This window comes from Parasteatoda tepidariorum, chromosome 5, assembly GCF_043381705.1.
Source record: "Parasteatoda tepidariorum isolate YZ-2023 chromosome 5, CAS_Ptep_4.0, whole genome shotgun sequence".
Taxonomy (NCBI): Eukaryota; Metazoa; Arthropoda; class Arachnida; order Araneae; family Theridiidae; genus Parasteatoda; species Parasteatoda tepidariorum.
The window spans coordinates 30,874,993-30,889,174 of NC_092208.1; the positions used below are offsets into that span (position 1 = coordinate 30,874,993).

Sequence of the window (14,182 nt, forward strand, 5' to 3'; positions counted from 1 at the left end):
CTTGCACAAGGTTGAAATGTTATTCACAATATTTATTTAAATTGGGACTTTTCTTTTGCCTTCAGTCGGATTCATTATATTAACACTAGAAACACTGAAATATCTATATTGCCCAAAAGCAGTCAAAATGACTGCATTGAGAAAGAATAACTAATGTATAAAGAAATTTGTTTAAAATTAATTTTTAATATTTTTGATATTGTTTTCCGTTATATAACAAGTTATTGGTAAATATCAACAATAAAAATAATTGTGAAAGTCACAAAATTCTAAGAAATTGTCTCATTCTATACATCATCGTTTTTCTAATTGAAATTAAAAAGCTGTCAAAATGACTTCCTTGGACAATCTAGTGTTAAGCTTGATAAAAACATTATATTTTTTAAATGCAATGCTAAGAATAAAATAAATCAGAAAATATATTCTAAAACTATGGTACATTTTTAAAATACCTTTATTTTTTTTTCTTCGTAAACCGGCAACAGATTCCTGAGCTCCCCTTTCAAGGAAGGTCCACGACACTAGTTGCAACCCTGGCATCTAACCAAACTGAGGTGTTCAATTGAATAATACGCTTTAATGAGCTTTAGCAAATTAATCGATAAATTAAATCGAAAGCAATCTGTATTAGAACTTTTTAAATATACGATGTAGTATATACGTACACATTGTTTGACTCACAATAAGCGGTTATCAGCAACAATCAAAATTGATTGGTAGACAATATTAATAATAACAAAGAAGAATACCAATTTCTAAAGTCTCTGGTAGAAAAAAAATAACGGTAAAATGATGGTGGTAATGTGGTCAGAATTAAGAAAGTACGAGCCTCATTAATTTCTCAAATGAACTGATACCCATCCACATGAAGCTAGGTAGGGTGGATTGAACCCTAGTCATATACAATGACAGCTCAGTACTTTAATTACTGAGCCATTGCGGCTTAATTAAATTTGCTTCTAAATTTGCATAAATTTTGCTTCATAATTCTGCATTAATTCATAAATTCTGCATAAATTTTGCATTTGCTTCTAAATTTGCATAAAAAGTCATAATATTTTTTAAAAAAGATGTAAAGATAAAAGACTTAAAACTGTATAACCTTATCTTAACTATATAACCTTTTTGAGCCGCGAAGGCTGATTGGATAGAGCGTTCGCCTTCCAATGTGGTGAACTGGGGTTCGATCCCGGCGATGGCAGGTTGATACGAATTCTGCATCCGGCTTGCACCGACCACAGTGCTAACGTTAAATATCCTCAGTGGTAGACGGATCATGGGTTAGAGTCCCCTTGCTGACAGGCTAACCGTGGGAGGTTCTCGGGTTTTCCTCTCCATGTAACGCAAATGCGGGTTAATTCCATCAAAAAGTCCTCCACGAAGGCAAATTTCTCCCTATACTTGATCCAGGAGTTCCCTTGTCTTCTGGATAGGGTTCAAAATTACAAGGCTACGGAGTTAAACATTAGTAGTCGTAAACCTAAAAATTAGGTCGGCTGTTCAACGACGGTTATAAAATAAAATAAAATATAATATATAACCTTTATGCAATTTGTTTAATACTTACGACGACAAAAATGTGTTGCTGANTAATTTAATTTCCCTCATTGAAACGGTTAAAACGGTTGCTAGTTAATTCTTCTTCTTGTAATTATATAATTTGTTCATGCGACCCATAATAATCTAAATTCAACTTTGTAAAGAAAAGATACTTTGGTAAAGGAAAATCTACTAATTCTTAGTAGATAGACAAAGTTATAAGAACGCCTATAAATTCTAAACTATTGGTTTGAATAAACGAAATGTTACGTAATAATAATCGTATATTTTAAATTGTCTTTTTACCCCACTGGTAAATAGTTTTTAAAAAAAAGGAAATATAAAAGACTTAATCTTAACTATATAACCTTTTTGAGTTGCGATGGCTCAGGGGATAGATCGCTCGCCTTCCAATGAGGGGAACTGGGGTTCGATCCCGGCGATGGCAGGTTGATACGAATTCTGCATCCGGCTTGCACCGACCACAGTGCTGACGTGAAATATCCTCAGTGGTAGACGGATCATGGGTTAGAGTCCCCTTGCTGTCAGGCTAACCGTTGGAGGTTCTCGGGTCTTCCTCTCCATGTAACGCAAATGCTGCTTAATTCCATCAAAAAGTCCTCCACGAAGGCAAATTTCTCCTTATACTTGATCCAGGAGTTCCCTTGTCTTCTGGATTGGTTTCAAAATTATAAGGCTACGGAGTTGAACATTAGTAGTCGAAAACCCAAAAATTAGGTCGGCTGTTCAACGACGGTTATAAAATAAAATAAAATATAACATATAACCTTTTTGCAGTTTGTTTAATACGCACGACGACAAAAATGTGTTGTTGATATAAACGATTCAATCTATGTAACCTTTTTGTAGCTTGCTTAATCTATTTGTAATGTAATTATATGTTTTTACCTTTAAATAAATATAATTTGTATAAATTGTGAACAAAAAGTAAAAAGGACGGACGAAGTAAAGTGTACTATCATCTATCTATTCGAATACACCATAGGGGCTTTGATGATCTATTTTAATTCCATTGAATTTCGATTATCGAATTCGTTTCATAATTCTCATTGGAAAAAATGTATTTTACAAAATATCAGAACGTGAGGGGGGTTATCATCATTTCCTGTCATTTGTCATTTGACGTCAAAATGGCCATCTGTTCTATGGAAGAGCAGATGGCCTTCTACAAATGGATCCTTCAGAACGAATTCTAGTAATGCACAGGTAAGTTAGCTCACCTTTAACGCATCATAAGATTACAATGATTATTCCATCATAAGATCATTTTTTTAGTTTGCACTCAAAATATTTTGAAGATAGACGAAATATTCTAAAATTATTATCGTTTTAAATGCCCAAAGCTTCAATAATAATTAAAAAAAAATAAGTATCTCTAAGGATTAGAATAAAACAATACGTTCTTTTTTTTTTCTTTTGAAAATTTGAAGTTTACTATTATATTGTTTTATTCATTTAAGAGTTTAGTATGTATTAAAAAAACTTTGCAGTAGTTGCTTAATTTGGATATCATTAAATTATTTAATAATTTTTCTTAAAAAAATATGCAGTAAATTTTATTTTAACATTTAGATTTTTTTCAAAAAGCATTTTTAGTAACATTTGGGTTAATAATTGAAATTAAAAGTTGGAGTTAATACACGGGGAAAAAAGTATCGTCAAAACTACCAGAATATGGTAGGATTTACCTTGTTTCTATCTCGATGGGAACACCATAAAATATGGTAATTTTCATGGAAGCGCTTTGATTTTGATTTTGGTATTATTAAGAATAAATATGGTGTTAAAATAAATGATAAAATTTGGTAAATGCGGTAAAACTTTAATCATGATACCTCAGCGCATGGCATAAAAACTATTTATTAAGCTAAATTTACTTTTTGTATTTTGTATTAAATGTGTAGTAACAATGATTTCGAAAACCAGAATTTTCGATAAGCCATTACCATATGAATGGTTCACATGCCGTATATTTTGGTTTTATTAACCAGAATTGTGTTGATGCTTTTTTTTTCACCAGAAATATTATTACAGTATGGTAATTTCGACGGAATTTTTTCTTCTCCGAGCAGAATCGTAGCTTTTCTGATAAATTAGGTCAGTGTGCTCTTTGAAAATTAAAAATGGCTTTTAAGTTGTTACATAATTTTATTTGGTGATGAGAAAATTGGTACATCCGTAATACCACATAGAGAAAAAAAAATTCACCATAGAGTATGGTAATGACGGGTAAATTCACCATTGTGTATGGTAATGACACTGGTATGAAGAAAAGTAATTATAAATTAAAAATATATGGTATTTAAACCATTCATTAGATAAATGTTTCGTATATATAGTAACGGTTCATCAAAATTTCGTGTTTTAAAAGTCTCTATTACCGCGCATTTGGAAAAACTACAAAACTGAAAAGTTAATTTAACTGAATAAATGGTTTTTATGCCATGCTCTAAGATATCATCATGATATTACCAAATTTTAGCACATATTATAACACCATAATTTTACCAAAATCATTACCAAAGTGATTCGGTAAAAATTACCTAGCTTTTTGGTGTTTCCATAGAGCCAGAAATACGGTAAATTTTATCATATTTTGGTAGTTTTGGCCATACTTTTTTTTTCTGAGTGCACAACGAACAAAAACTTAAAGAATGTGTAAAGAAGAATTCTTTCTGTTATGCCTATTTTAAGAGAAAAATTTGTAGTTAGTACTAGAAAATCAGAATAATTCATTTCAAAAACGAGTTACTACTTTTAAACGTAAGCTTGCTAATACTTTACTGCAATACTTTATATCTAACGAAATTACATTAAAAACTAAAATAATGTTTTTATAAATGAATTTAATATTATTGTTGGATAATACAGATCAGTGTTTCCCAAACTTATGATTTTTGTGTACCCTTCCTAAATTTTTCGTAACGCTGGTGTACTACTAATAAAAAAATGAATGTATTTTTTACAATAAAAAAATTGCCCAGAAGTTAAAAATCACTACTGCCTGTTGACACCACTAATTATTAACTGTTAACTCTTCAAAAAACAGCCAAAATAAAAATATTTAATCGTAAATTTTCATGGCTAGCTTGGTTTTTAAATAAAAATTTTTGAAATTTTCGTTTGTTGAAAAATATTTCGCATAAGAACGCGTTTCCCTGCTAAACTGTTCCCGTACCCCTGGGGGTTCGCGTACCACACTTTGGGAAGCACTGATATAGATCGAACATTTTAATTTAATTTCCCTCATTGATACGGTTAAAACGCTTGCTAGTTAATTTTTTTTCTTGTAACTAAATTATTCGTTCATGCGACCCATAATAATCTAAATTCAACTTTGTAAAGAAAGGATACTTTGCTAAAGGAAAATCTACTAATTCTTAGTAGATAGACAAAGTTATAAGAACGCCTATAAATTCTAAACTATTGGTTTGAATAAACAAAATGTTATGTAATAATAATCGTATATTTTAAATTGTCTTTTTACCCAACTGGTAAAACCACTTTTTTTCTTATTACATCTTGTTCGTTTCGTTTCTTTTCTAATACCACTGTGTGTAGATACTGAGGAAGGTTCTTATTTAAAGAACCGAAACTAAACTATGTACATTTCTGTACATTTTTTGTGCTGTATTCTTCTTGTTTTGTTTTGTTCACACGAAGCACAAAAAATGCCCTCATCCTCAATTTAGAAACTACTTCGTTCATTGTTTCGTAAGATGTATTATAAATACATTTATGTGTTGAATGAAACTTGTTACTGTATGCCCGAAATGTTGCTATTTTTGTAATAAAAGTTTTTTTTTTTTCTTCACAGCAATTTCTTCATTTAGTTTCTAATAAATTATATCTATTTTTAATTTAAGTATTTTCTCCAAATAGTTTATGATTACCACCTTTACTAGGGGCATATTTATATTATATTACTAGGGGCATTCAAATATCTGGTGCTATGTTCAATCAAATTAAGTAGCATTTCGGGCGCAATAACACGTCAGTGAAACAAAAAGTTTAAAGTATTGTCGAAGCAAAAATATTTATTAAACAAATAAGAAAACAACTAATTATGCTACATATGATATAGTTATTAATAAATTATACACTTACTTTGAGATATTTAAACGTAATTAGATAAGCTGTTTTAGTTTCTGGTAGTTATAAATTGTAAGAAGCTGTTTTTAATAAGTTCTTAATACTCTCTGAAGCTATTAGTTATTATCTCTTATTAAAAACATATGTCTATTCAAAATTATTTTCACTCTCTTCGTTTAATACTTATAGTTTTTAAAATCTCTTTATACATTTACATAAATGATTTGACAAACTGCTGTATACATTTTCGCATTCTAATATATGTACTAAGAAGAATGTTTACAATATCTTAACTTTGCACACATTGCGTTTACATTTCCTGAGAAAATTTTCTTAAACTGAAAACAATCAGGTTAAACAACTAAAACAGTCAAACATCATCCTATAAAATTTTGCAGGTAAAGCACAATAAATTAAACACGAAGAATTTGTGAAAATATAGTGATAAGCCACGTTTACCCAAAGATGGCAATTAGGCTCTAAACTGATGCTTAGTATTTTTGTCAGATAGATACTTTGCAAGAGTGTGCAATTTTTCTTAAATAACAGCACAATGCACAGAAGCATCTTATTCCCTACATGGAAGATTATTATAATGTTTCTCACCAAAATTGTGTTAGGAAATTACTCCCTGATAATTTGAAAATTAACCTTATCATCCTTCTTTCCATGCCTTTCATATCGTACGTTTCCTTCATTTAAATATCAATATTCTAATCTATATTACGAGAACTTCATATCTTACATTTCCTTCATTTAAATATCAATATTCCCCCATAAGCAGAATATTTTCAAATGTTCCGCAACGGGACTTATTAATTTATACGAATGTTCTGCAAGCATTTCACTGCGAAAAAAAGTCAAAAAAGTCAACTTTACGTTAAAATATAATATTTTCAGTTATTAAAATACAGGATCATACACAAATACGCAACAGTATTTTTCAAACCGAGGCAAACATTCTTGATTTGTTACTTTTTCAATCACTTTTGAAGTACAAATTTTGTTAATGACGACTATGATGATGATGAATTATTAATAAAATGCCTATGATATGAAGGTCCGAACATGTTTTTGTTGTTGTTGCTAATTCCCATCTGGTCTGACGGGGTCAGACCAGATCAATGAATTCGTTGATATTAGGAAAATCCGAAACCAGAATGGGAGAGGAATGAATGTCGTTCCAGTCCAGCCCTAAACAGTTCAAGATGTGCTCAGGTGATGCCTGGTTTTGTTGGCATTTAGGGCAAAGAGGAAAGATCTTTTGATTTGCAGAAAATGTGAGACTTTTCAGGTGTCCACTGGCCAGTCGGGATAAGCAGGTGTTGGTTTGCCTGTTACCAGGAAGAGATAGAGAGAGTCCTGGTTGTTTTGCTTTATACCAGTAGTGAATAGGTGGAAGCAGCCACTTTTGTTTGTTCTGGGCCTTTTGCCTTGCAAAAAGTTCAAGGTATGTAAGCTCTGAGGAGGAGGGGACTGGATGGTCTAGTCCCTTCTTTACAAGAGTGTCAGAAGGTCCGAACATTAAAATAAGGACTCACTTAAAAATTTTTTCGAAGGGACAAGAGCCCAAATGGTGCACCATTTGCAAACACAAACAGTCGCTGGTTGTTGTTCCAACAACTTCTTCATCTCCATCGAAAGCATTTGGTCTTTCAGAAACAATTCTGTCAATCATGGATCCCCACGATTCACAAATTGCTTCTGAAATGGGAATGGAAAATATAAAAGTCATAAACTTTATGAAATCGGAAACCTCGGAATTTAATTCTTTTACGGCTTGATTTAGAAGGTTTCTTGATAAAATAGGTGTTCGATTTCTCCTGCTGTCTGCTAAACACTGATACACCCATTTTATAAAAATGTTATAGCCAAAAGTTAATTCATTAATTTCCTCCTCAGAATGGCAAAGATATGGGAGAGGGAGATTACTGATAAATGTGCTGAAATTTGTGCAGGGTGTCAAATGTTCCTCTTCTAAAGCAACATCATTCCAAGGAAACAGCAAGTGGTCAAAACTAAAGAGAATTCTATTCAAAATACAAATTGCTCTGCAGGATTTAGTTTGTTCTGCGACGTACGTCACAGTTTTATGCACTTTCTGCTTCTGGGAATATTCCTATCTATATTACGAGGACTGGACTTCATATCTTACATTTCCTTCATATTAATATCAATATTTCAATCTATATTACTAAGGCATCATATCTTACATTTTCTTCATTTAAATATCAATATTTCTATCTGTATTAATAGGACTTCATATCTTACAATTCCTTCATTTAAATATCAATATTCCAATCTATATTACTAGGACTTCATATCTTACATTTCCTTCATTTAAATATCAATATTCCTATCTATATCACGAGGACTTCATACTATACAATAACAGTTTTAATACCAAACAATTTCCACTAGACTCACAAATAAATCAACGGTTAAATCTACCATTTGCCCTCTTTACTTACTACTCTACCACATATCAAGAAAAAGTCACAAAAAAAATTGTTGAGACTTCAATTGATAAGTTTGCGCGTGGTGGCGCAGGTGCTAGAGCGTTCGCTTTCCAATGAGTTGAACCGGGTTCAAATCCCAGCGGTGGCTGGTCAATACGAATTTTGCACTCAGCTCGCACCAGCCACTGTGCTGATGTAAAATATCCTCAGTGATAGACGTATCATGGGTTAAAGTCCCCTTGCCATCAGACAAACCGTGAAAGGTTTCCGTGATTTTCCTCCCCATGTAAAGCAAAGGAGGGTTAGTTCCATCCAAAACTCCTCCCCGTAAGCAAATTTCTCCCAATGCCTAATCCAAGAGTTCCCTTATCTTCTGGATAAGGTTCAAAATTACAAGGTTACGGAGTTGAATATTAGTAGTCGTAAGCCAGAAATTGGGTCGACTTTTCTAGGACGGTTATAAAATAAAATTCTTAAGTTTGCTGACGCGAAAATTACTATTTTGCCTCTGTAGCCTATATCGAAATTTGACTGGATCACTTCGAGGAAAGTGACATATTGTAGTGATTCAATCTGTATAACTTTTTTGTAGCTTGTTTAATGCTCTCAACAAAAGAAATGTGCCATTGATATAAAGAAAACTGGAAATTGTTTTGAACTAAATTCTTTGATTACCTCACATTTTTTCCCTCTATACTTATGCTTATTCATACAATTATTTTTAGCTTTAAATCTTCTCGTTTTAAATAATTGTATCTAATTTTTTTAGGCAACTTCAGAAAAATGTAATTGNTGAACCGGGTTCGAATCCCAGCGGTGGCTGGTCAATATGAATTTTGCACTCAGCTCGCACCAGCCACTGTACTGATGTAAAATATCCTCACTGGTAGACGTATCATGGGTTAAAATCCCCTTGCCATCAGACAAACCGTGAAAGGTTTCCGTGATTTTCCTCCCCATGTAACGCAAAGGAGGATTAGTTCCATCCAAAACTCCTCCCCGTAAGCAAATTTCTCCCAATGCTTAATCCAAGAGTTCCCTTATCTTCTGGATAAGGTTCAAAATTACAAGGTTACGGAGTTGAATATTAGTAGTCGTAAGCCAGAAATTGGGTCGACTTTTCTAGGACGGTTATAAAATAAAATTCTTAAGTTTGCTGACGCGAAAATTACTATTTTGCCTCTGTAGCCTATATCGAAATTTGACTGGATCACTTCGAGGAAAGTGACATATTGTAGTGATTCAATCTGTATAACTTTTTTGTAGTTTGTTTAATGCTCTCAACAAAAGAAATGTGCCATTGATATAAAGAAAACTGGAAATTGTTTTGAACTAAATTCTTTGATTACCTCACATTTTTTCCCTCTATACTTATGCTTATTCATACAATTATTTTTAGCTTTAAATCTTCTCGTTTTAAATAATTGTATCTAATTCTTTTAGGCAATTTCAGAAAAATGTAATTGACAAGGAATGTCCATTTCAAGTAGTTGTTATTGAAAAGGTAGCTATAGTTCCATATGAATATTTCAAGCAATGAAACTGGTGAATTATTGTATCAAATATCTGACACTTCAAGAGCAGCTATTGGAATCACACTTTTGTTTATTTTTTTGATTGGTGGAGCAGGGAATACAGTGATGAGTCTCTTAGTTTTTCGCCACACTGAAATGCACTCAATCATCAATTTGCTGCTTTCAACCATGGCCGCATCAGATGCTATAATCTCCATCGCTTGCGTACCATTCGATATTGTAACTGTGATATTAAGAAAGTGGATATTTGGATGCGTATTTTGCTTCATACATGCCTACGTTTTAACACTGCTGGTCGTGCAGAATGTTGTGCTGCTTGTCATAATAAGTATTGATCGCTACCTCATTTTAGTGCACAAAAGACATTATCTTTATGACTGCAAAGCTACGTCTTTGGTCTCGTGCTGCTTATTGTTTTCTATGTTAATATCGTGTCCACCTATATTTGGATTCGGGAAATTCCTGTTCATGAATGCACCTTGCAAACAAGGTCTTAATGCTGAAAGAAGCGATGTCATATACTTGTCTATGTTTTCAAGTCTGGTGTTTGTGTTACCATTTGGACTTCTTCTTTTAGCATATGTTCAAATTATCTCAGCAATAAGAAAGAGCAAATATCGAGTGAGACCTGAGTTGCAAAGGGTAGAGCAAAATCGCCAGTTTGCGGTTGGACGCCAGTCCTTTGATGCACGTTTTAAGCAAAAGACATTTTCAACCATACTATATTTATACATTGCAACCATGTCGTGCAAGATACCTTTATTAGTGTCTCTCTTAATACAGAAGTTCTCAAAGACAGTCATCTGTCCAACGCCATACTGGGTTTTGGTTATATTGTATTCGAACTCAGCTATTAACCCCTTCATCTATGCATCTAAGATAACAACTTACTGGATGGTATTGAATGGTAAGTTTAGACATGTTAGAAATAAAGCTCGTGGTTTAAGCATCAACAAGAAAAGAAACAATCCAGAATGTATTTATAAAATATCTATTGATGCACAGTCAAGTTCTCTTGCACAAATGGAAAAAATGTAAGATTTGAACCTGTCAGATAAACAGCTAACAATTTTTTAAAACATTTTTAAGTCAGTTTTGTATAATTTGCCATAAAAACTGCAATACGCAAGGTTTTTTGTGCATTATTGCAATATTTTTGAATAAAAGCTGAGAAATTAGAAGTACGTGTATTGATGTAGCTAAAATAAATGCATTTTGTTTTTAAATTATGTTTTAATGTTTTTTTTCCACAAAAATATTATTCAATATCACTTTATAATGTTTGACTAGAAAAATACGAATTATAGACATGATAATGGAATTCATTTTAGGCCTAGCACAGAAATTTTTATGAAATATGGTATTATTTTCATTGAAATATGCTTCGCCTCTTTGGTAGAGACTGCTTATCTTACATGCACTGCATTGTGTTTATCTTCCCCCAAACGAATATTGCGTTATTGCGCCATAAATAGAAATCAACAAACATGCATCTGTCGAATAGCATGTGAAATTACAGTTCTCCATCTGAATCAGATAAAATTTTCCAAACCATATGGCATTTTGAAGATCGAATTACATTGTCGTCTATTATCAAATGCCATTCGAATTTCATAAAATAAAAGGATCTTCCTTTTTTTAAAATTTCGTGTTGCCTATATGAATTTGTTGCTATTTCTTACGACTTTTTTATGATATCACGTGCAAGTGTGACTTATTTTCACTTTTCAGTCACTCTGTTGCCAAGGTTTAGCATTTCAATTAGAAATCGGGCAATTAGAAATCGCCTTCCTTCCCAATATGAATGTCTTACTCTGACTCACCTTATTAGTGAAGAGATCATTCTTTTGGCCCCGATGTCATTATTAAATAAAGCTAACCTTGGTAACAATTATTTAGAAATATTTATTTAAGTAATCAATAACGATATTACTCATGGCTTCGCAACGATAACGATATCACTCATGGCATCTTGTCTTTTTTTAAAAGAAGTACCGTTATAGAAATATCATTAAATGCAAAAATAAATAAATAAATAAAATAGATAAATAAAATAAATAAAAAATAAAATAAATCAATAAATAAAATAAATCAATAAATAAAATAAAGGAATAAATAAAATAAAAAGAAATTTCGACGTCTAAGTTGAAGTTAGGGAAAACTAAGTAGAAGTTATTGCAAAAAAAAGCAAGCTAACTGAAGTTACTTAAAAAAACAAATAAAAAAAAAAACAAGTCGACACTTGCGGAGAGCTGCTAAAGCTGTTGAGTAAATTGACTTTTGATTAATAAAAAATAATTTTTTTTTATCTTACTTATGTTATAAGTTGCCTCGAAGTTTGTTCCTCATCGTTTAGGCGATTTTAGCTTTATAAGTTTCATTTTACGTTCATTGCAACATACATTTCCTAAACTGACGAGCTTCAATTATTTTAAACATATGAATAATTTAATGCTTTATTAGTGAACATCATTCGTATCTTAATTTTAAATATTTTTTATTCGCTTCCAGCGTATTTTAGTTGTCAAACAGAGGGCGCCACAAACCAACACCTTCATTAGACTTTAAAGTTCTGTACAGCGAAATAAACAAACAATGTATTGAACAACTATTCAAGCAAAGCCTCTAATTTCTCTTACCGCATTCAACTAAATTTAACTAATAAAGCTCCTTCACGAACGTTGCAAACATTTTTCTTATAATTATTAGAAACGTGGAAGTTCTTGTCAATATTGAGTTCTGACTCGTCAAAATCTAACGTACTATTATGATTAATTTCAGTTTGAGATTTTAGAACTAAAACTGAAATTTTAGAAAAATCAAAATTTAAAAAAAAAATATATATATATTGTTAACTTCGATATAGTTGTTATTCTGGTGTTTTTTATAGGACAAAGAGTCGGACACAGATTCAAATCTTTAAAGATCTCGTTATTTTCTTCCTTACAAATGCTTTAGAAAAGCTACAATATGAAGCAAGAATTTGAAATTCGCTCAATAGTGGAAACCAAACAATCTTGAATGTACGCCTATTTATAGATCTTAGGTTATCTTTCCAATCGTCAACATAGAAGACATACTATACATAACTATGTCCCAAGACATAATAAGAACAAAAACAAAATATTCTAAAATTTGTTGACCTGATCAATAGATAAATTAGTATTCAAACATTGGAACATAGTTTCCCTCCTACAAAAACTTCCGCCACGTCATATCCCATCTTAATTTTTTTAATTAGATGATAGTGTAAAGTTACCTATTAGATCAGCAGTTATAAAAGGTTCAAGATAAGATTGCGTTGGCAGTTTTAATTTATCGCCATGATTAGGAGAAGGGCCCAACTCAACTGCCCAAGAGAGGCAGCTTCCGCGTGCGACCGAGGAAGGGCTGACGTCAGAAAGTGTCCCAAGGACGTCCAGCTCAGGACGTCACATAATGAGGGGCCATTAAACAAGAGCCGAGAGGAAATTCTGTCCGAGTCCCTCATTAATTAGTCAGGCGCGAACTTTAGATCTCCGGAAATGGCAACGACTATCACTTTATTCTAAGCAATCGACCCTGTCTCTGAGGCCATGGGAAAGAATGCTTGGCGGTTTTTCTTAAGACTGTTTTGGCACAGTTTCTTCTAAGGGAAATTGAAAATAAGTTTTTTTTCTTTCATGGAGGTTAGGTGATAATTATAATAAGCGATCATAAATTATAGAAAACCCAAAATTTATATTTCTAAATTACTTCAGATTTGGTGACGTTATGAATTAATACTATGCTGATTTGTTTTAGCTTTGAATTTTAATTTGCTTGCTCAGAAACATTCACAAAATTTCAAAATTACTGAATTTTTCTTTAAAAAAATATTTTTATAACGGAATCATTGTATCTTTATGGTAACAATTTTTCACACGAAAGTTCTTAACTGATTTTAAAATCATTTATTTAGTTAGAAAATAATCACTAATTTACTTCTTTAATTTGAGATAAAACAATTATTCCTACTTTTCTATGAGATTCCACGGCAAAGAAATAAATAAAACTTATATTTTATATAGATTTTGTTATAATGATGAGTAAAATAGTTCCACTAAGAATTCGAGTAATGTTATGTATTCAAATTTAGTAAAAATGAATTTTCGGTATAGATACATATTTACAAACTGTTTCTTTGAAATACATAAAAATTAACTTCGTGTGTTTGTGAGAGACGAAACGGGGGAATTATCCTACAATATTTTTATTAACTCACTTAGGTGACTGCGAGGCTGGAAGCCGTCGCCAATAGCCCATTGTGCAGCTCTAGTGCGACGTAAATGAACTACAACAACAACAGCGAGGCTGGAAGCATGCAATCCTAATTTCTTCACCATTTTCTAACTAACCAGAGTTTTCATATCTCCATTGGTTCTCTCTGTCTGGTTAAAATACAAGCTCCAAACATTTCCTACCCGTTACAAATAAAATATGTCGCTATATTATCGCCAAATGGAATTTATCGTTAAAAAGGATCACTTTCCAGCTAGTAAGAGTACTTAAATTTGA

General features: G+C 32.0%; 1 protein-coding gene across 1 annotated transcript; it reads left to right on the forward strand.

The window, feature by feature from the left end:
- The first annotated feature begins 9,558 nt into the window (after positions 1-9,558).
- On the forward strand, positions 9,559-10,872 carry LOC107449335 (probable G-protein coupled receptor 45). The gene has a single exon (XM_016064832.3). The coding sequence runs from the start codon at positions 9,632-9,634 to the stop codon at positions 10,682-10,684; it is 1,053 nt and encodes a 350-aa protein (XP_015920318.1). The 5' UTR covers positions 9,559-9,631; the 3' UTR covers positions 10,685-10,872.
- Positions 10,873-14,182: the final 3,310 nt, after the last annotated feature.